This window comes from Haliotis rufescens, unplaced genomic scaffold (genome assembly GCF_023055435.1).
Source record: "Haliotis rufescens isolate VD_foot unplaced genomic scaffold, xgHalRufe1.0.p SCAF_15, whole genome shotgun sequence".
In the NCBI taxonomy this organism is placed as follows: Eukaryota; Metazoa; Mollusca; class Gastropoda; order Lepetellida; family Haliotidae; genus Haliotis; species Haliotis rufescens.
In genome coordinates, this window is record NW_025963835.1 from 19,102,201 (window position 1) to 19,126,236 (window position 24,036).

Sequence of the window (24,036 nt, forward strand, 5' to 3'; positions counted from 1 at the left end):
TTTAGATCCTCAGGTTGGACTTTTTGTTCCGCCCAGTGGTAAATATTTATGATGTTTATGTTTCGGTTATTTAATGTTATTTTAATGCCGTTGGCTTCTAGGTTTGGCGTGTCTATTTTTATTTCTTCGTAATTTATATCTTCCCTGATAAATATGATTAGTCCTCCTGCGGCTCTTCTTGTTTTCGGTTTAGCTCTGTCAGTTCTAACTGAGTTGTAGTTAGGTAGTGTGAATTTGGATTTTTTTGAGAATTTGGTTTCCTGTATACAAGCAATGTGAGGGCCTTTATTTAGTTTAAATTTAGTTTTTAGTTCATGGCCGTGGGAGGTGAGTCCGTTGGCGTTCCACTGAAAAATATTTAGTCCTTCGAATATTGGGTTCGGGTGATTGGTGATTTAGTTTTTAGTTTTTATTTTATTCGGTGAGTTCTTTTAGATGGAGGTTAAAGAGGAAGAAGGGAAGATCGGTTAATTTTAGATTGAAAGCTACTTTGTAGAAGGATTTCATGCTAGCTTTTGGTGAGTTTTGACTATGCATGTATGCTAGGAGTAAGGTGAGGTTATTTAAGTTTTGGGTGTTGGCTGGTTGGGGAGTTTGGTTTGTTTTAGTTGGAGTAGTGTCTATTGTTTCCTCAGTAGTGGAGAAATCTTCGTCATCGGTTAGATTAGGTTTAGCTGATTGAGTTTCCATGGGGGAGGCATGTGATGTGGAGGATTGTGAAGGTGTTTGTGGGATGGGAGTAGCTGATGATTTCTTAGTGTTTGTGTTTTGTTGTTGTGCTTGCTTGTTGGAGAGTGTTGTTACCATATTGGCTGTAGGGTGCTTGGATGAGGGTCGTGTTGTGGTGGTCATTTTGAGGTTTGTTTTGCATGCGGGGGTTGATGTTTTGGCTATGTGAGATGTGGGAGGGTTCGTGGTTGGTTGAGTGGCTGCTTGTGTGTGTGAGGTGGGTGCGGTTTCTCGGTAGGGGCCCCAGACAGAGCTGTCGGTTATGCGTGTGGTGTTTGTTTGTGGGATGGTGTTTGGGTGTGGTGTAGGGAGGAGTGGTTTAGATGCAGGTGTAGCAAATTTTCGTGTTTGGATTTTGGCCGTGTCTATGTTTATGTGTTTGTTGGCCTGCTGGGTGAGTGTGTGTCTGTATGGGCATTGGTTTGAGAGTGAAGTGTGTTGGGTGGATTTGCAGTGGATGCACCAGGGTGTGCATGTGCCTGGGCAGTCTGTTTGTGCGCATTTTTTACATTTAGTTTTACGGTATGTGCATTGGGAGGCAGTGTGGTTGTATTTGAGGCACTTTGTACATTGCTTAACCTGCTTTATATAGGGTTTGACTTCTAAGTTGGTGTGGGCTCCGAAGGATATGTGTTGGGAGGTGTTGCTCGCTTGGAGTACAAACTGCAACTGTCAGTCTCACGAGGGCGCTTGCTTATAAGCTGTTTCCTAATGAAGCCAGAGATGTTCTCTTGATTGGATTAGTGTGAGCTCATTTCACAGTGAGGTGACTGGTTGAGTGACAGAGACCAAGTCAACGTTGATTCAATTACAGCTTAAAGCAACACGCGTTTGTAGGCGTGACTGTACACACTGATCTGGAGGTCAGATTTAATGACGACGTTGAAATACAAAATAAGCTTTATTGTAATCCCTTTGATGTTAATTGAATGCAATGCCCCCATACCAAGTAACTTGGAGCTGCATTGATGTAAGTGGCTTCACATACAATAACATAAACAAACTGTATCCGAGTTACTCTGAAGATCTGATGTGTACATATATGCATTCAAACGCTTGTCTAAATGATAACTCTTTGTGTGTGAAAAAAATCATATATCTTAAAAATATATATACGTCTGTTTTGGATAGAAAGTAATGTTACTTGGGTAGCAAACATCTGTGGGTATGTGTTCTGTCTTGAACTCTGCCAGCAGCTAGTTCTCAAAATAATGACTTGTCACATATACGTCAGGGTAATAACAGAATCGATGTAATGTTGAAATTCGTTTTATTGAAAACAGGACATAAATCGGCGTCATACACAAAGTAACATTATTGTAAAATATATTACAACAGTAACAATCGTTAACAACCACTTCAAACACATGATATACGATTGCATGCGCATCAGGATAATAATGTCCATTTGCAATTTCTTTACAAAAAAACAATGCATGAACCATCGTGGACATAGTAACATGCTAACATTGTAACAATATTACAACAGTAACAATCAACAACAAAACATATTAATTGCCTCAATCGTGGAAGAATATAACAAAGGCCAAATAGCACACCAACTAGGTTCAAAACTGCAAACAGGCCATTAGATGAGACTCTGGTAGACACGGCTGACCGAAAGAGGGAGAAGACATGCTTCGAGCACTCATCCTTTGCCTACTTCTTCCCATCTTTTTCTGGCCTGCGGTCCCTGACTTGGATCGTGCCCGAAACTTCTTCAAATCGTCAACGTGGTCAGCGTGCAGCATGGGAACGTAGGTCTGGGGTTCACACATATCCTGCAAAGAAACAAACAAGAGACATTAAAATCTACCTTTAGCGAATTCAGTCAAAATGTCCTCTCATAATTGTAGCGAAACCCTAATAAAAGAATTCAAGTCGTCTGATAATACAATTTGAAGTCATGTCACTTATAAAGAGATTCTATGTACATAACACATTTCACCTTAAACCAAAAGATGAAAGTGCACAAAGAATAGGTTGAGACACGGTACAACAGGTAGAATTAGGATAGCCGTGAATACTGTGGTAGTCAAAATGTGGTAGTCAGAGTAGTTGTAGTAGTTGTAGTAGTAGTAGCAGTAGTAGTAGTAGTAGTAGTAGTAGTAGTAGCAGCAGCAGAATAGTATTTGTAGTAGTAGCAGTAGCAGCAGTAGTAGCGGTAGATGTAGTGGTAGCAACAGCAACAGTTGTCGTAGTAGTAGCCGTGAATACTGTGGTAGTCAAATTGTAGTAGTAGTAGTAGGTGTAGTAGTAGGTGTAGTAGTAGGTGTAGTAGTAGTAGTAGTAGTAGTAGTAGTAGTAGTAGTAGTAGTAGTAGTAGTAGTAGTAGTAGTAGTAGTTCGGGGGAACACCGGGGAAGTACCGTTCTGTTTGACGTCGCATTAGCGGGAATTTTAGATGGGGTCCATGCGGGTAATGGAAACCGGTTCTTCAGTGTGACTTGCGAACGTTTTAACCAACAGCTTCTCCACGTCTTCGTTCGCCGTATACCAATAGAGTTACCTCCCTTCGACCACAGCAGGTCTCCATTGAGAAGTGTCATATGTGCCAAGTTGTTCTTGTCTGTTTGCGATATTTAAATACCTTTGGTCACTGTCCATACTATTACGCTGTACGTTATCAGCCAATGAAACCTTGCTGTTCTTAGAAAGGGTGATTTCTATCTTCAAGGAGTAATTGCTTCACAAACTTAAGAGTTTTAAGTAGCCAGGTGTAATATTCCAGCGTGTATGAAATGACAAACTGCGTTAATGACATGCCACACCTGGGGAACTATGAAAATATAAATAAATTTAAACAATACTGGAATGGTTGACCTTCTGTTCAGATATTCGATACACAGGTCTTATTTTGCTCTGATGTATTGGGTTATAGCGATATAAAAGACTTCATTTTCTTCAGTGTACTAAGAAGCAGTGAATACAACCGAAAACACTACTGCGAACTGAGAAATGAGTATAAAACCTCTTGTAGAAAGTTCAAATATGATCTTAAATTGTCACGGATAGTACGACTAAACAGCATTTTACACAGACCGACATTCTACCCCAGAGGATCTAAATCCCCAACAGAATTGTTACACTATTTCAAGAAGTTATTCTCAAAAGATGATTCTACATATTTGGTAGACAATGAGTTCTTTGAACGTGATAATGATGGCGTCAGTGAAATTTTAGTGATGTTGACATGCTTCTGTTCGCGGAAACGGAAATACTGAATGCTATATCTCGCCTTAAAACTGGTAAATCTGCTTGGGTTGATTGTGTTATAGCTGATATGCTTAAGTACTCATTACCTGATATTATGCCTTTTCTGGTTAAATGTTACAATCGGTTTTTTGACAGAGGTATTTTTCCTTGTGTCTGGTCAAAATCTATTGGCAAATCATTTACTTCTATCAATTCTATAGATTAACACAGTGGTAAAAAATGAGAGATTAGATTCCTGAAACACAAGCGGAATTTAGAAAGGACTATTCGATCTTTGACCACTTATTTACTTTGTATGCAGTCATTGACAAATATTTATCCTACGGCATCGCAAGTTGTATGTGGTCTTTGTTTAATTTAAAAAAAGGCATTTGATTCTGTAAATAGAGCTAAATTGTGAAAAATAAGGGTTTAGGAGGCAAAATGGTTGCCATTGTTAAATCAATGTATGCAAATGTAAAGTCATGTGTCATGTGCTGCGGTGATACTAAAAGTGACTTTTTTATTGCCCGATAGGCTTACGCCAAGGATGTGTTTCAACTCCTATACTTTTTTTATCTTGATAAAACAAATATTGTTATAATAATTTGTAGAGGTGCTCGAGTGGCCGCAAGAGGGAAATGTTTTTTTAAAGGTAAAGGTAATAATGTTGTAAATGAATACAAATGCCTTGGCATATTGTTTACCCATACACTAAATCTGAAGAAGTCTGTAATCACAAATAGAGGAAAGAAAGCTATGTTACACTTGTTATCTCTAAGATTGGAGTTAATTCACCGAAAACGTATTTAAAATTATTTGATTCTCAAATACAACCTATTTCACTATATGAGATATGGGGTTGTAAAGAGTTCTATACAAGTGAAAAAAATCAATCTCCTCGCTTGTAAAAGGTTTTTGATTTTGTATGTCAACACCAAGTAATATGGTCAATGGAGAATGCGGGAGATTCCCATTGTACATTGTATCTTACACTCGTTGCTTGAAGTATTGGTGTAAAATAGTAATAATGCCTTAACACAGTTTATCTCAGGAGGCCTACAACATGCTTGTCTTGGAAAGAACACATGGGCTTCTTGTATAAGTACATTGCTTTTTTAAATATGGCTTTGGTTTCATTTGGCTGTTCCAGACAATTGGTAATGCAAATGTTTTCATTAACCAGAAATGGCAGTCAGATATTTACGAAAGTTCAAGATGTGATACTTATCGTCAGTTCAAGTCATTGCTTGAACCAGAATCTAAATTATCAAACTTACGGTGCAGACATTTTCGTAAAATCATTATTCGTTTTAGACTTCGCCTGAATGATCTAGTAAAATTAACACAGGGAGATTTTCATCTGTTGAGAAATCCCTACGGTTATGCCCATTCTGGGACATTGTTGTCGAAGGTGAATATCATTTTATGTTCATTTGCTCTATATACGAAAATCTAAAAAAGAAGTACTTACAGCAGTAGTCTTTATCTCATTTTAATGCTATAAGATTGTCTTCATAACTGTCCCGCAAGGATCCTCTAATACAAAATCAACTGGCATTGTACATACATCATGCGTTTTTGTTACAAAGTGAATTGTTACCTTGACTTTGTATCTTATAAATATGTAATGTAACTCCGTTGAAAATGGGCTTGTTGCCTTTCATACAATGAAGAATTGAATTCAGTTCAATGAAACTCTTTATTTGAGAAGCAATATCACATAAACAATGCAAAGAAAATTAATTTAATGGCAGATAATGAAAGATATTTGAGTTATAGATCAACAGTACAGATAACTTTTACATCTAAAAATACAACTCATTGTCCTCGTGGAGATTTCGGGATAAAATATGTCTTCGGAAACCTATACTGGTCGTAACGGGCGACTTAATGGATCGGGTTTTTAAGCCCGATAACGTTGTTGATCATGTATCATAATATCCACACGGCGTGAGACGAGACGTTAGTTTGATGTAAATAGCTGGGATATTGCTGAACGCGGGGTTAAACAAGACACTCGCCAAGAAATGTGTTAACATGACTAAAACAACTTTAAAAAAACTTAAATCACAATCATGCTGTACAACAGAGTTGAAAACTAACAGAGCTGCTAATACTGGGTGTTGTACGTTACAAATACTCCCAGGCTCCTACTGAATATAAAGCTAATCCACCACTAGCCTACCCGAACGCCCCGTATGGCTGACAAGAATATATACAGGATAGGAGATTGTGTTTATACAGTTGAGTAGGTTTAAGATCAGTTACACTGTTGTATTGTAATGAGTTGTGTTTCTGCATGAAGTTAGTAAGTGAATGCAAACACTGTGTCCATGACACTTTTAGAGGAACATACACACAAGCAATGCAGAACTTACCAACAAGAAAGGAAATGTATTCAATACTGCGAGATCACATTATGTGCTAAGTTTGCTGAAGAAATATGGTACGATTTTCAAGATCAAGATAATAATCGCAACTACGAGAAAATAATCGAACTAATGAGAAAAATCTCAAAGCAACGAGAAAATAGATGAAATAAGTAGAATATATAATAATTGAATAAACTTGAAAATAAACTTGAAAAAACAAGATAATCGCAATTACGAGAAAATAATCGAAATTACGAGAAAATAGTCGAAGAAACGAGAAGAAAGCCGAAGCAACTAAAAAGTAATTGAAATGAAGAGAAAGTAATAGAAGTACCGACAAAAACCTCAAAACTTCAAGTTTTTCAAATAACGAGAAAATAATTGAAATATACGAGAGAGAGAAATCGAAGCAACGAGAAAATAACTGAAGCAACGAGAAAAAAATCTAAATTTTGAGTATTTTAAATAAACTTGAAATAACAAGATAATCGCAATTATGAGAAAATAATCGCAATTACGAGAAAATAATCGCAATTACGAGAAAATAATCGCAATTACGAGAAAAAACTCGAAGCAACGAGAAATAATTGAAATAATAATAAAATAATTGAAGCAAAGAGAGAAAATCGAAATTTCGAGTTCTTGAAGTTGACTTGAAATAACGAAAATATGATCGATACAAAAGGAGTAAAAACCTCGAAATTTCGAGAAAATGTACAAATTCTTGAAATAACGAGAAATTTCAATTTAAAACAAATATACATGCAACAAAAGTGGCACCATTAGGCTTTCGTATTCTGGGGCAGTCTGCAGAAATCTTTGTATGATTATGATTTTCGGAACTCATTCGGCACAAATGCCAGACCCGAGGAGCTTCATATGAACATGACTTTAACCCAAGCTTTGATGATTTAACCCGGGGGATCTCCGTCGTTTTAATACTGCCTGCCTGAGGAAATAGGTGGTTTGTTTTAAGGTTATTAAGTTTTGAATGTAGCTTGGGGAAATGATGTTGAATTACTTCCCGAGCCATGTCCTTTAACGATTTATATGAAGAAAAGTAGCACCAGACATAGATAATCGACTGGGAAGTGAGCTGTTACAATCACCATCACACAATCAAATCTAAGGGCACTCTTGTGGATTTTTTGCCAATTTTATTGTGCCAGCTTTGTTGCAGAACTGTCAAATAAGGTGACGGTAATAAAATAATATTGATGCATATGGAGATTTGTGTCTACTTGAGACAAGTGTTCACCAGAATCATACATAAATTGGGTTCATATTTGGTTTTGACACATTTGCAACACCTCTTTTTCTAGCATTTCGCAGATGCATTTCTTCTTGTGAAATGTGGGATGCCTGTTTACGACACTTGTTACAAATCTGTCCCCAAATAGATCGTCATAATTCCTTTCAATGCAAGAGAGTATTTGGTGTTTTCCAGTGTTTCGTGCTCTATCCTGAAACTAAAATAAGAACATAATTATTTCATGATGACGTCATCACAAGGCAGAGTTTATGAGTGAGTGAGTGATTTGGGTTTTACATCGCATTTTACAGAATATCTGTAGGATAATAAACGAGCTTAATGCTTTGGACAGGAAAAACGTATTCCACTCGGGACATAAATTTGAGGTTATGAGCGAGTTGGGTTTAAACGCCGCTTTTAACAACATATCAAACGAGCTTAAAACTCGGGGCGGGCAAAACACATTCGATTCGGGACATGAACTTGATATCAAATGGGAACGAGTTATTTATTACCAACGATGCTATTTAATGAATTATCAACAAAATAACGCCAAGACCACGTGTCATTATAAAGAGAGCAAAGGTGCGTATGGATACAAGTATGCGGAATGTTAACATAAAGCCGCATCACTTCCTGCATGCCATGACACGTCATTTGACATTGATGAAACAATACGTCTTAGGTTGAAATGACTGACATAGTTTGAGTTGCCATTGCGGTTGCACATAGGTCGGAAATTGCAATTTGTAACTGCCGTTCAGCTGCTTCAGGCTCACGTCAGGATTGTGTTTTCCTCCATCGTGGAGCTAACATATATGTTGATATTACAAGCAAAGGCAACATCTATATCACTTGAACGTAATCGATGTGGTCAGCCAGCGGATTCGCTTGACAAGCACGCTTTTTAAACATTATATTGACAGTGGAATTAAAACCATGTGGATTCTCGAAACTTCCAAGGATCTGCTTGAATTTTCAATCTCAGAACAGAACCAAGTTCAATTATGTGAAAACATTTGATTTTTTAAATTTGTACACCACTATCCCACACGAAGAACGTAAGGGAAACATGATGACCTTAGATAAAGTTGCATCTCTATCGTCAAAGGTTCACTGCAATTTGTCAAAAATGGAAGGAAATGACATCTGAAGTTTACTGAGAAAACAAAATGTGCATTGAGCTTATGATGTGGTCGGAATCGTACGGTGAACTCTACCTTTAGTAGAGATTTCTTATGAACATGGAAATGGTTTTTGTCGCTTATATTTCCATTTTTTCACTTTTAAAGTATTTTCATCAATAAAGATACCTCTCTGTCTCTGTCCGGGACAGCTTCACCAGCGTCACGTGACTCGTAAATGATGTCACATAGGTATTTCTGAGGACAGATAACACGTGGGTTAGCATTAAAGGATGTGTGTTGTACAGTTACAACCGGTGTCACACATTACATCTGGTATCACACAATAGATAGGGTGCCCCACGTTGCAAATGGTGTCACACATTACAACTGACGGCGCTCATTACAACCAGTGTCACGCAACTACATGGGGTGTCTCCCTTTACGACCGGTGTCATACACTTTATAGGGTGTCACATGTTACAACAAGTGTCAAATATTACACAGGGTGTCACACACCACATAGGGTGTCCAACATTACAACCAGTGTCACGCACTTCATAGGGTGTCTCACATTACAACCAGTGTCACACACTACATAGAATGTCTCACATTACAACCAGTGTCACACACTACATAGGGTGTCTCACATTACAACCAGTGTCACACACTACATAGGGTGTCTCACATTACAGCCAGTATCACGCACTACATAGGGTGTCACACACTACATAGGATGTCACAAACTACATAGGGTGTCTCACATTACAGCCAGTGTCACGCACTACATAGGGTGTCTCACATTACAACCAGTGTCACAGACTACAATGGGTGTCACACACTACATAAGGTGTCACACATTACATAGGATGTCACACACTACATAGGGGGTCACGCACTACATAGGAGGTCACACACTACATAGGAGGTCTCACATTACAACCAGTGTCACACACTACATACGGGGTCACACACTATATACACAGAGTGTCTCGCATTACATAGGGTGTAACACACTACATAGGCTGTCACACATTATATAGGGGTCACACACCACATAGGGGGTCACACATTACATAGGGTGTCTCACATTACAACCAGTGTCACACACTACATAGGATGTCACACACTAAATACGGGGTCACACACTATATACACAGGGTGTCTCGCATTACATAGGGTGTCACACACTACATAGGCTGTCACACATTATATAGGGGTCACACACTACATAGGGTGTCTCACATTACAACCAGTGTCACACACTACATAGGGTGTCAGTGTACTACATAGGCTCTCTCACATTACTACCAGTGTCACACACCACATAGGAGGTCTCACATTACAACCAGTGTCACACACTTCATACGGGGTCACACACTACACAGGGTGTCTCGCATTACAAAGGGTGTCATACACTAAATAGCGGGTCACACACTACATATGGTGTCACACACTACATAGGGTTCACACACTTCATAGGGGGTCACACACTAGATTGGGGGTCACACTACATAGGGTGTCACACACTACATAGGGGTCACACATTGTATAGGTGTTCACACACTACATAGGGTGTCTCACATTAAAACCAATTTCAGACACTACATATGGTGTCTCACATTTTAAAGGGTGTCCCACATTACAACCAGTGTGACACAATACATAGGTTGTCACACACTACATAGGGTGTCACACACTACATAGGGTGTCACACACTACATTGGGGGTCACACATTACAACCAGTGTCACACACTACATTGGGTGTCTCACATCACAACCAGTGTCACACACTACATAGGGTGTCTCAAATTACAACCAGTGTCACACACTACATAGGGTGTCACACACTAGATAGTGGTCACACACCACATAGGGGGTCACACATTACATAGGTGTTCACACACTACATATGGGTTCACACACTACATAGTGTGTCTCACATTACAACCAGTGTCATACACTACATAGGGTGTCCGAAATTACAACCAGTGTAATACACACTACATAGGGTGTCTCCCATTAAACCAGTGTCAAACACTACATAGGGTGTCACACAACCTACATAAGGGTTCACACACTACGTAGGGGGTCTCACATTACAACCAGTGTCACACACTACACAGGATGTCTCACATTACAACCAGTGTCACACACTACATAGGGGGACACACACTACATAGGGCGTCTCACATTACAACCAGTGTCACACACTAGATAGGGGGACACACACTACATATGGTGTCACACACTACGTAGGGGTCACACACTTCATAGGGGGTCATACACTAGATTGGGGGTCACACAACATAGCTTGTCACATAGTACATAGGGGTCACTCATTATATAGGGGTTCACACACTACATAGGGTGCCTCACATTAAAACCAATGTCAGACACTACATATGGTGTCTCACATTTTAAAGGGTGTCCCACATTACAACCAGTGTCACATACTACATAGGGTGTCACATATTGCAACCAGTGTCACACACTACATAGGGTGTCACACACTACATAGGGTGTCTCACATTCAAAGAGTGTAATACACACTACATAGGGTGTCACACACTACATAGGGTGTCTCACATTACAACCAGTGTCAAACACTACATAGGGTGTCACACACTACATAAGGGTTCACACACTACATAGGGGGTCTCACATTTCAACCAGTGTCACACACTACATAGGGTGTCTCACATTACAACCAGTGTCACACACTACATAGGGTGTCACATACTACATAGGGTGTCTCACATTACATTCAGTGTCACACACTGCATAGGGTGTCTCACATTAAAACCAGTGTCACACACTTCATAGTGTGCCTCACATTACAACCAGTGTCACACACTACATAGTGTGTCTCACATTACAACCAGTGTCACACACTACATAAGGTGTCTCACATTACAACCAGTGTCACACACTACATAGGGTGTCACACACTACATAGGATGTCTCACATTACAACCAGATTCACACACTACATAGGGTGTCTCACATTACAACCAGTGTCACACACTACATACGGGGTCACACACTATATACACAGGGTGTCTCGCATTACATAGGGTGTCACACACTACATAGGGGGTCACACACTACATAGGGGGTCACACATTATATAGGGGGTCACACACTAGATTGGGGGTCACACTACATAGGAGGTCTCACATTACAACCAGTGTCACACACTTCATACGGGGTCACACACTACACAGGGTACCTCGCATTACATAGGGTGTCACACACTACATAGCGGGTCACACACTACATATGGTGTCACACACTACATAGGGGTCACCTCACCTCATAGGGGGTCACACACTAGATTGGGGGTCACACTACATAGCGGGTCATACACTAGATTGGGGGTCACACTACATAGGGTGTCACATAGTACATAGGGGTCACACATTATATAGGGGTTCACACACTACATAGGGTGCCTCAAATTAAAACCAATGTCAGACACTACATATGGTGTCTCACATTTTAAAGGGTGTCCCACATTACAACCAGTGTCACATACTACATAGGGTGTCACATATTGCAACCAGTGTCACACACTACATAGGGTGTCACACACTACTTTAGGAGTCACACATTACAACCTGTGTCACACATCACGAATCTATATATCATAGCAATATGCACTATATACACAGGGTGTCTCGCATTACATAGGGTGTCACACACTACATAGGCTGTCACACACTACATAGGGTGTCACACACTACATAAGGGGTCACACATTATATAGGGTCACACACTACATAGGGGGTCACACATTACATAGGGTGTCTCACATTACAACCAGTGTCACACACTACATAGGATGTCACACACTACATAGGGTGTAACACACTACATAGCGGTTCACACACTACATAGGGTGTCTCACATTACAACCAGTGTCACACACTACATAGGAGGTCTCACATTACAACCAGTGTCACAGACTACAAAGGGTGTAACACACTACATACGGGGTCACACACTATATACACAGGGTGTCTCGCATTACATAGGGTGTCACACACTACATAGGCTGTCACACATTATATAGGGGTCACACACTACATAGGGGGTCACACATTACATAGGGTGTCTCACATTACAACCAGTGTCACACACTTCATAGGGTGTAACACACTACATAGGGGTTCACACACTACAAAGGGTGTCTCACATTACAACCAGTGTCACACACTACATAGAGTGTCTCACATTACAACCAGTGTCACACACTAGGTAGGGTGTCTCACATTACAGCCAGTGTCACGCACTAAATAGGGTGTCACACACTACATAGGGTGTCACCCACTACATAGGGTGTCTCACATTACAGCCAGTGTCACGCACTAAATAGGGTGTCACCCACTACATAGGGTGTCACACACTACATCGGGTGTCTCACACTACATAGGGTGTCACGCACTACATAGGGTGTCTCACATTACAACTAGTGTCACAGACTACATAGGGTGTAACACACTACATATGGGTTCACACACTACATAGGGTGTCTCACATTACAGCAAGTGTCACGCACTAAATAGGGTGTCACACACTACATAGGGTGTCTCACATTACAGCCAGTGTCACGCACTAAATAGGGTGTCACCCACTACATAGGGTGTCACACATTACAGCCAGTATCACGCACTACATAGGGTATCACCCACTACATAGGGTGTCACATACTACATAGGAGGTCTCACATTACAACCAGTGTCATAGACTACATAGGGTGTAACACACTACATAGGGGTTCACACACTACATAGGGTGTCTCACATTACAACCAGTGTCACACACTAGATAGGGTGTCTCACATTACAGCCAGTGTCACGCACTTAATAGGGTGTCACACACTACATAGGTGGTCACACACTTCATAGGGGGTCACACACTAGATTGGGGGTCACACTACATAGGGTGTCACATACTACATAGGGGTCACACATTATATAGGGGTTCACACACTACATAGGGTGTCTCACATTAAAACCAATGTCAGACACTACATGTGGTGTCACACACTACATAGGAGTCACACACTACATAGGGGGTCACACATTACAACCAGTGTCACACACTACATAGGGTATCTCACATTACAACCAGTGTCACACACGACATAGGGTATCTCAAATTACAACCAGTGTCACACACTACATAGGGTGTCACACACTACATAGGGGTCACACACTACATGGGGGGTCACACACTACATTGGGGGTCACACATTACAACCAGTGTCACACACTACATAGGGCGTCTCACATTACAACCAGTGTCACACATTACATAGGATGTCTCACATTACAACTAGTGTCAGACATTACATAGGATGTCTCACATTACAACTAGTGTCACACACTCCATAGGGCGTCTCACATTACAACCAGTGTCACACACTCCATAGGGTGTCACACACTACATAAGGGGTCACACATTATATAGGGTCACACACTACATAGGGGGTCACACATTACATAGGGTGTCTCACATTACAACCAGTGTCACACACTACATAGGATGTAACACACTACATAGGGTGTAACACACTACATAGCGGTTCACACACTACATAGGGTGTCTCACATTACAACCAGTGTCACACACTACATAGGAGGTCTCACATTACAACCAGTGTCACAGACTACAAAGGGTGTAACACACTACATACGGGGTCACACACTATATACACAGGGTGTCTCGCATTACATAGGGTGTCACACACTACATAGGCTGTCACACATTATATAGGGGTCACACACTACATAGGGGGTCACACATTACATAGGGTGTCTCACATTACAACCAGTGTCACACACTTCATAGGGTGTAACACACTACATAGGGGTTCACACACTACAAAGGGTGTCTCACATTACAACCAGTGTCACACACTACATAGAGTGTCTCACATTACAACCAGTGTCACACACTAGGTAGGGTGTCTCACATTACAGCCAGTGTCACGCACTAAATAGGGTGTCACACACTACATAGGGTGTCACCCACTACATAGGGTGTCTCACATTACAGCCAGTGTCACGCACTAAATAGGGTGTCACCCACTACATAGGGTGTCACACACTACATCGGGTGTCTCACACTACATAGGGTGTCACGCACTACATAGGGTGTCTCACATTACAACTAGTGTCACAGACTACATAGGGTGTAACACACTACATATGGGTTCACACACTACATAGGGTGTCTCACATTACAGCAAGTGTCACGCACTAAATAGGGTGTCACACACTACATAGGGTGTCTCACATTACAGCCAGTGTCACGCACTAAATAGGGTGTCACCCACTACATAGGGTGTCACACATTACAGCCAGTATCACGCACTACATAGGCTATCACCCACTACATAGGGTGTCACATACTACATAGGAGGTCTCACATTACAACCAGTGTCATAGACTACATAGGGTGTAACACACTACATAGGGGTTCACACACTACATAGGGTGTCTCACATTACAACCAGTGTCACACACTAGATAGGGTGTCTCACATTACAGCCAGTGTCACGCACTTAATAGGGTGTCACACACTACATAGGTGGTCACACACTTCATAGGGGGTCACACACTAGATTGGGGGTCACACTACATAGGGTGTCACATACTACATAGGGGTCACACATTATATAGGGGTTCACACACTACATAGGGTGTCTCACACTAAAACCAATGTCAGACACTACATGTGGTGTCACACACTACATAGGGGTCACACACTACATAGGGGGTCACACATTACAACCAGTGTCACACACTACATAGGGTATCTCACATTACAACCAGTGTCACACACGACATAGGGTATCTCAAATTACAACCAGTGTCACACACTACATAGGGTGTCACACACTACATAGGGGTCACACACTACATGGGGGGTCACACACTACATTGGGGGTCACACATTACAACCAGTGTCACACACTACATAGGGCGTCTCACATTACAACCAGTGTCACACATTACATAGGATGTCTCACATTACAACTAGTGTCAGACATTACATAGGATGTCTCACATTACAACTAGTGTCACACACTCCATAGGGCGTCTCACATTACAACCAGTGTCACACACTCCATAGGGTGTCTCACATTACAACCAGTGTCACACATTACATAGGATGTCTCACATTACAACCAGTGTCACACATTCCATAGGGCGTCTCACATTACAACCAGTGTCAAAATATTACACAGGATGTCTCACATTACAACCAGTGTCACACACTCCATAGGGCGTCTCACATTACAACCAGTGTCACACACTACATAGGGCGTCTCACATTACAACCAGTGTCACACATTACATAGGATGTCTCACATTACAACCAGTGTCACACACTACATAGGGTGTCTCACATTACATCCAGTGTCACACACTACATAGGGTGTCTCACAATACAACCAGTGTCACACATTACATAGGGTGTCACACACTACGTAGGGGTCACACACTTCATAGCGGGTCATACACTAGATTGGGGGTCACACTACATAGGGTGTCACATAGTACATAGGGGTCACACATTATATAGGGGTTCACACACTACATAGGGTGCCTCACATTAAAACCAATGTCAGACACTACATATGGTGTCTCACATTTTAAAGGGTGTCCCACATTACAACCAGTGTCACATACTACATAGGGTGTCACATATTGCAACCAGTGTCACACACTACATAGGGTGTCACACACTACTTTAGGAGTCACACATTACAACCTGTGTCACACATCACCAATCTATATATCATAGCAATTTGATACTTACCATACATGGTTGTAAGTCATAAAACATGACCTCCAACTGAAGACAATGTTAAGGAAAGCTGTAAGGTCAACCATATGAAACCATGATTTTAAAGAGAATAGTTGCTTTCGTCGGATAGTATCTTTGAATCAATTATTCGAGCTAGTAAAACTAACATACCAAACAGGTGGCTGCCAAAATATGACAAGCACAATTTTGAGACAAGACTTTAATTATGATTTAATTTTATGATTAAAAAAATTCCAAGATATCCACTTCTTAATTGCAAGATTGGTTTGTTTGTTGTCTAACGCCGCACTCAGCAATGTTCCAACTGTATGACGGCAGTCTGTAAATAATCAAGTCTGCACCAGACAATCCAGTGATAAATATCATGAGCATCGATCCACGCAATTGGGATCGATGACGTGCATCAACGAAGTCAGCGAGCTCGACCACCCGGAAAGATAGCATCGAATACATGAATGACACATATTCATGGTTCGGATTAATGTGGCTATAGTGATGATGATAATACATGTAATACTAATAATTTTCCCATGATGATAATGATGATGCTGATAGTTTAATAGAATTTTCCAAAGGATACGGTCGGTCTCCAGCGGCTTGATTCATAGTTGATGAGGATATTGGTTCTTAAAACATGCCTCAGGGAATATGCTTGTATTCGAGCTTTCAATCTCTTTAACATCTGTCAAAACAAGCAACCATGTTCATGTGACAGCACGTCATTAGATGAAAAACACAGATGAAAATCTTAACAGCTAACCTATCACATGGAGCATCACATGGCAGCGGTTCATTACGATCAACACCTGAACAGCAATGTCGTACTTGCACAGGTGGAGCTCCGCAGAGGTCCATTAGACATGTCACTGGTTTGTTCGCACCATATCTGTGTTGGTACATTTTTCCAATGTTGCCACATCACTTGCGACACCTTCCCAACCACGATCATTATTGTTCAAAGCGGCGTTAAACCATATCGAAAATCGCCAACTCACTTTTATTGTAATAATAATTCATTGAAGTATCGGAGATGTCAAGGGAAAATAGCGTTAGTAATGGGCACATGAGTAATTTATGCTGAAAGCCATGGTAGATTTGTTTGTTTAACGCTGGAGTTAATATTCCAGCAGAGTCTGAACCCGACAAAAGTAATTGATATTATTAGGAACGCCCCGCGCCGTCAGGGTATTATAATACACATTCAACCATTCACCAGGTCTTACTACCCGAAAAATTTAGTCGCTTCTTACGACGAACAATATGGTGCTAATGACCTATACTAACACAGAATCCACACGGAGTGCTTGTAGGGATGGACCTCCACCATGGTCTAGTGGATACCCCTGGCCATACCAGAAGCCGTTAACGGGGGTAATTGTTGTTACCTTGCCTAACGCATTAATGGAATAAAAGAAAAAGTGGTCGTCTCGAAGTCTGTATACTGTGTCCTAGTGGGTTATTTATGTCAAACTGCGACACTATATCTCAGTGGGCTAGCATTATAAAACCGACAGAACCCAATTTCACCATAGTATAACAAAGTAATACGCACTTACCTGCACATGTGCAACATAGACCAAACCTGCTCCGAGGAGAGGTATGACTAGAACAAGAGCTGAAAGAAAGTCACTATTCAACATTTTCTTATCTGATGCTACCATTATGCAGATAATTAGCAGCATCAGCAAAATGCAGAATGTTGTGCCGCAACAGCAAATGCCGCAACAGTGACGAAAGGAGTGGATGGTGGAATAGTACTTCATACAGGCAGAGGTGTTGGCAATATCCTTTGCTTCATAATATACTCTTTCAGCGAACTGAAACAAACACGAAGGTGCGCAAGTTCCAGGCCCGTCAGAGTGACTGTTTCAAAACTTTTCATCTCTGATAGGAGGAAGCAAACAACTTATGTTTTTCAGTGATCATTCTTTTCCCTTTTTGAAGAAAGAATTTCTCTTTTTCAGTATTTTCTGGAACAAGCTAATCGTCTCTGTAATATTATATATATAATAGGCTGCCCTCATTGCTAAAGCGGGGGGACAGTTTTTAAGGATGGGTACATCATTACTGAATAGCAGCAGTCACTCTTAACATTTAAGTCTGAAACAGTTTATATTACCCATAAGGGTAGAATGATCCTGTGCAATATCTTTCCGATATTTCCACATATGCCTTTCGGCGATTCTCTGCTATGATTGGTTAACTGAAGCCATATGACGTCACAGTGCTTCATCATTGAGAAAAATACGATATGACGTCATACACTGTTTATGACGTCACACATTGATTACATTACTTCATCTTTACATTAGGCTACTTCCAGTTAAGCTTCTCTGGAGGTTGACATTTCATACGTCTTTTCTTTATTTCCCCTGAGGTTGCATTCTATAGAGCTATAACATTGTCAGGTCATATATGTCATGTTACCTTGCTTCCAAGTTGGCGAAGCTCGTAACGTTGGTGCTGGTCGAGATCTCGAAAAGAATACGCAGGCCCTCTACAAGTGGATTTCAAATTTTTCTCCCCAATGATCTTAGTAACAGTTCCATTTGCTGCCCCTTGAAAATTAGGAAAAAGAGAGATATCATGAAATAATAATTAAATTTTCGTTGTGTTCACTGTAATTCGTGCATTCTAATTAGCTGAATTGGTCACGTGTTATTGAATTCATTTCCCAAGGAATGTAAAGACATTAAGCCACGCCCATCGACGGGGACTACTTTTATATAAACTACGGAGTGTCGGGGAATCCCAATATTTTATAGTCGAGGGAACTACCTTTCTGTTCACGTGTATCGTCATGCATATTCATTTTCAAACTATCCTTTGCGGCCGACAGCCGAGAAGGAATGAGACAACAAACGTGCAGGCTCGCTCCACAAATATTTCATGTCTTCGGGTTTCATTTCAAATGCGCACTTTTTCAAACTGTGTCCTCTCGTTCTCAGGGACCTGATGTTCGTATCTGGCAGGTAACTGACCATGTCATTTGAAACAGCCGCCTTCTCCCGGACATATTTGTTCCGGTTCGTTAGAGTCTTGACTGTTGCAGTTCTTCTCGCCTCTTGCCTTGACTGACAGGTCCTATGTACTTTGTTTTAATCCTACTTTCCGTTGATTAGCTATTGACTTTGTGGGCGTGTCAAGTTATGAGCATAAATTAAACAATCACCGATTCATGTCACGTCACAGTATGTATTTCTACACTTGGTATGTTTATCAATCTCGACATTTTTGTCTGCTTTGATACAAAGAACTGTTGTTGGTTAAACACTATTGTAGACAACACATGTTTTCCTTGTGGAATTTAATTATAAGGATTGACTGGGGATTTTTTTTTCGGTTGTAAAATCCACAGTCATTCCTTAATTACATTTTAATGTAGCCGATGCGATCTATTCTTTTCAGTCCTATAATACAACTATCATCTTACGGTTTCTGTTGAAAATCTTTCAAAATAAACAGTTTATCGTGCCTAATCTACGCCCTTACCTTTTTCGTTTTTCCAGTATTTCATCATTTCCGGAACAAGATGTTCAAAATCTCCTGAAAAGAATGAAACTTAGTGTACAAGAAACAAGTGGTAACTTAAACACACATTGTCAAATGAGATCGAAGCCTGGTAATAATCGAACTTTTCACGGATTGTACATGCCTATTGGCAATCTGTTAAAAAGTCAGTTCAGTATACTTAGCCTATGTACATTCTGTAGCAAATTGCTCGCTGTCGTGTAAAGGTGTTGTAACCCTAGACACACGTGGTGTCTTTGCGACATCGACAAAGATGATTGCTAAATCCAGAATAACAAGAGCCATAACTCCCTCAGATTATTTTTGACACAAAAAAGTATTTCGTGTATGTACATTGTGATATTCCAAAAGGAGGCAAGGCCAGGTTTCAGGAAAAGGTCAATAACTTGATTTAAACATCACCACATAGTTGAAACCAAAATGAACACTTATTCATAAAATCACAAAGATTCGCTTTACTCTGCTCTATTCCAATGAATAGACCACTCTCTTAAACTCTTAAACATGAACGCATTAACCCCTTTGTGGAACCATACCAAAAAGTACCCCCGCAATGCGTTAAACAATTGTTCCACTATGTATGTCAAGCTGAGGATTCGAGGATGGGATTGGTCGTCAGTTCCCCTTGCAAATCGAAAGAGCCGACAGAGAGCGGATCGGATGGGTACAATGTGTCTGATCCACAGATCAGTGTCCGATCCCCGAAAGTTGCTCATGTGTCGGCCTCACCAAGGTTTGATATAGCTTGGATACAACGGCACAAAACATTCATGCACTTAACGTTATAAGTATGGGTGTTTGGACACGACTCAGTGCTGAACCTGTACATGCAGTCCAGCAGGTTTATAGCTAAGAGGGGCCACGAGTGTCCTAGCCGTCTAAGGAGCTGCAATTCGCTGTACAGAACTGCATTCCTTAGGCAAGCCAAACAAATATTATCGTGGAGTATATTATTTCTAAATGAAAGTGTTGATTGTCCTTCTGAGGAAGACCCGTGAAGATCCGGGGTAGAATAGGTCTTCAGCAACCAATGCTTGCCGTAAGAGGCACGTATGCTTGTCGTAAAAGAAGACTAACAGCATCGGGTGGTCAGGCTCGCTGACTTGGTTGATGCATGTCATCGATCTCAATTGCGCCGATCGATGCTGATGATGTCAATCACTGGATTGTCTGGTCTAGACTCGATTATTTACAGATCGCCGTCATATAGCTGGAATGTTGCTGAGTGCGACGTAAAACAACAAACCAATAAACCAACCATCCTTCTGAGGAAACTGTTATGTCACAGCACGTGATTGAAGAGTTAGTAAAATGTCCAGCGGTGTCGTTGCCAGATGTTTAGCGGAACACGGCGACACAAGGCGTTATTTATAGTTATCCGCCTTTGTGTTAACAACAAACATGCCACGCTTAGGGAAGTTTCTGGATGGCCTGGCTGGGCTTACAAGCGACACGTTGGCAACATGAGGCTTTTACGACCTGACTTTCGTATTATTTGCGTGGGTTGGTTACGCGTCTCAAAACATCAAACTGTAATAGCTTCCAACACTATTCCGGATTGAAGAACAGAGGCGTTTATATTTTTTAACGCTGGTCCAGACTCATTATTTACAGACCACTTACAGAATCACTTGGTAACAAGAAGTGAGGATTTCTGTGGAATTGTCACAACAGTTAGCAATGACTTCAATACATAAAAGATGAGAGACATCACGTCAATGGTCATGACAGTGATTAAACACTGTTAATAAAAGACAAAAGTTCCTTTAAATCAAATATGTGCATGATTATATCCTCTTGTGTACCTTTGATAGTGACATCGGGGTCCCAAAATTCCTCTTAGGAAAATTGGATGTGGTACTTCATGTGATCACAAAGTTTGTCAATTTAAGCTTGTCAACACGTACTGTACTGGCTTGTTTCAAGAAGGCAGTGATAAAGCCATTGATAAAGGAGCCTTCTCTAGAGATCTTGATGCTCAAATATTGAGCAGCTACCATCTGGTATCCAATTTGTCATTCATGTCAAAGATTCTAGAAAAAGTCATTAAGGCACAACTGGTTGAACATCTATGACAATCTGACTTGACCGAGTCCGGCACAGTACTGAGGCGGCTCTGAACCTATATGATAAAGCAGAGGCCTGCACTAAATTTATGTAATAAAGGAATTTTGCACAGATGGCATACTCATCTGAGGCATCACAATTTGTTAGCAGAGTTATGTCCCCTGGATGTGCCAGGGTCTGCTTATCTCGTATTCTAATCCCTTGGTTTGTCCGCACCATACCCATGAGCGTAGATTACACCGACCTGATAAACGTCTACATTATACATGCGTATCTTTCCTTAACATTGAGTTGCGATTCCGATTATAACTTAAATACTCTTAAAACAGGCGTTTAGGCCATCTTATCCATCCATAATTTAAAAACATTGAAGGTATGATTAAGCAAGCAAATAAAACGTACGTGTGTCTTCGTCAAAGCATCGCCGAATTTTGAATGCATAGTCCTCTCCGGCAGGTACATCAATATAATTCAGGGTCTTCAGGATGCCTGGAAAGTCGCATTGGCTTAACATTACAGGAATTATCTGATTTTCCTTATTCTCAACAGAAATGCCAAACGCAAAATTCCGTTCATATTCGCACCATCGGCTTTCCATGGAAGCAGGAGAAAGAATGAAGACAACCTTCACAGAAGACACGATTCCACTCTGTATCAAGGCTCCAACATCATGGCCGGGGGTAAAGTCTCGTTTTGGCCAAAGGCATTTCAAGCCAAAGTCTCGCTCCATGGTGTTGACCAGTTGCTCTGCCCATTCCGCTTCTTCCGGAGGATCATTACAATGGGAAATGAAAAGATGGTGCGTTTTTCCATTTGGAAGTGGGGGAATGTCCAGATTCAGGGTGTTCCTTTGGAACGCTTCTTCCTCCCTAGCAGCTCTCTCAGCCTCCATGCGGCGTTGTGCCAGCTCAAAGTCATATTCCTCATCTTCTTCAAACAGGACATGGATATCGCGATCACTTGATGTGGCCATTGTTTATTTTTCCAATGTCTGCAAGAGTCAAAAAGGGTTTTTACAACAAAATGTATTTACGCAAAGAGATCTTATTACACTTGCATATAGCAATACAACAGAGCCATCATAATTTTCAATATTTGAAATGAACTATCGTCTCACAGCCTAAACACCATCTAAACACAACATCCCCACGTTGTCTATTATCCTACTGATTCAAGACCATGGTCTAGTGGTAGAGCATCCGCACGGAGAGTTGAAGGTCCGGGGTTTGATCCCCGGCCACGTCATACCAAAAGACATTAAAAGACGGTACTTGTTGTTACCCTGTCTGGCGCTCGGCATTAAGGGGCTAAAACAAGGACTGGTCGGCTCGGAGTCAGTATACTGTGTCTGAGTGGGGTATTCATGTTAATCTGCGGCATGGCATCTCAATGAGCTAGCACTATAAATTGGCATCAGTCCGGACTACTACAAGCAGCCACATAAACACAAACACATACACGTACATGCACGTCGCTATATAAGTGCAATAATCTTGGACGCGACGTTAAACCCAATTTCACCTCACCTCACCTTGTGACGTCTTGCATGTACGTAAATTGAGCAGAAGGAGCCAAGGGGCCGAAGCCTTTAATTTTTATCTACTGTTGTCTACTGTAAATAAAGCGTGTGAAGCCCATTTCTGGTGTCCCCCGCCGTGATATTGCTGGAATATTGCTAAAAGCGGCGTAAAACAATACTCACTCACTCACTGTAATTAAAGCGATTACCTGGTGATTGTGTTTCATTAAGCACTAGCTGTCAGGGGCGTCTCTCTGCATTCCGGACAACCATGGGACGTTGTGTGCTGCAGGACGTCGGGCCTCGTATTGCAGTCTGTGTAACTGAGGGGCTATGACTGCATGCAATTGTAAAACTAGCACAATTCACATACCTGGTCATCGTTGAGGCGTTACACCTTCC

At 41.0% G+C, this 24,036-nt stretch overlaps 1 protein-coding gene across 1 annotated transcript; it reads right to left on the bottom strand.

Moving 5' to 3' along the window:
* Positions 1-5,606: 5,606 nt before the first annotated feature.
* LOC124135140 lies at positions 5,607-23,990 on the bottom strand. The gene is made up of 9 exons (XM_046500336.2): positions 23,844-23,990; positions 22,518-23,106; positions 20,010-20,063; positions 18,945-19,075; positions 18,074-18,334; positions 17,098-17,199; positions 16,509-16,544; positions 8,864-8,932; positions 5,607-7,767 (listed from the first exon to the last, which is right to left on the bottom strand). Exons 2-9 carry the CDS (start codon positions 23,086-23,088, stop codon positions 7,579-7,581), a joined length of 1,413 nt encoding a protein of 470 aa, XP_046356292.1. The 5' UTR covers positions 23,089-23,106; positions 23,844-23,990; the 3' UTR covers positions 5,607-7,578.
* Positions 23,991-24,036: the final 46 nt, after the last annotated feature.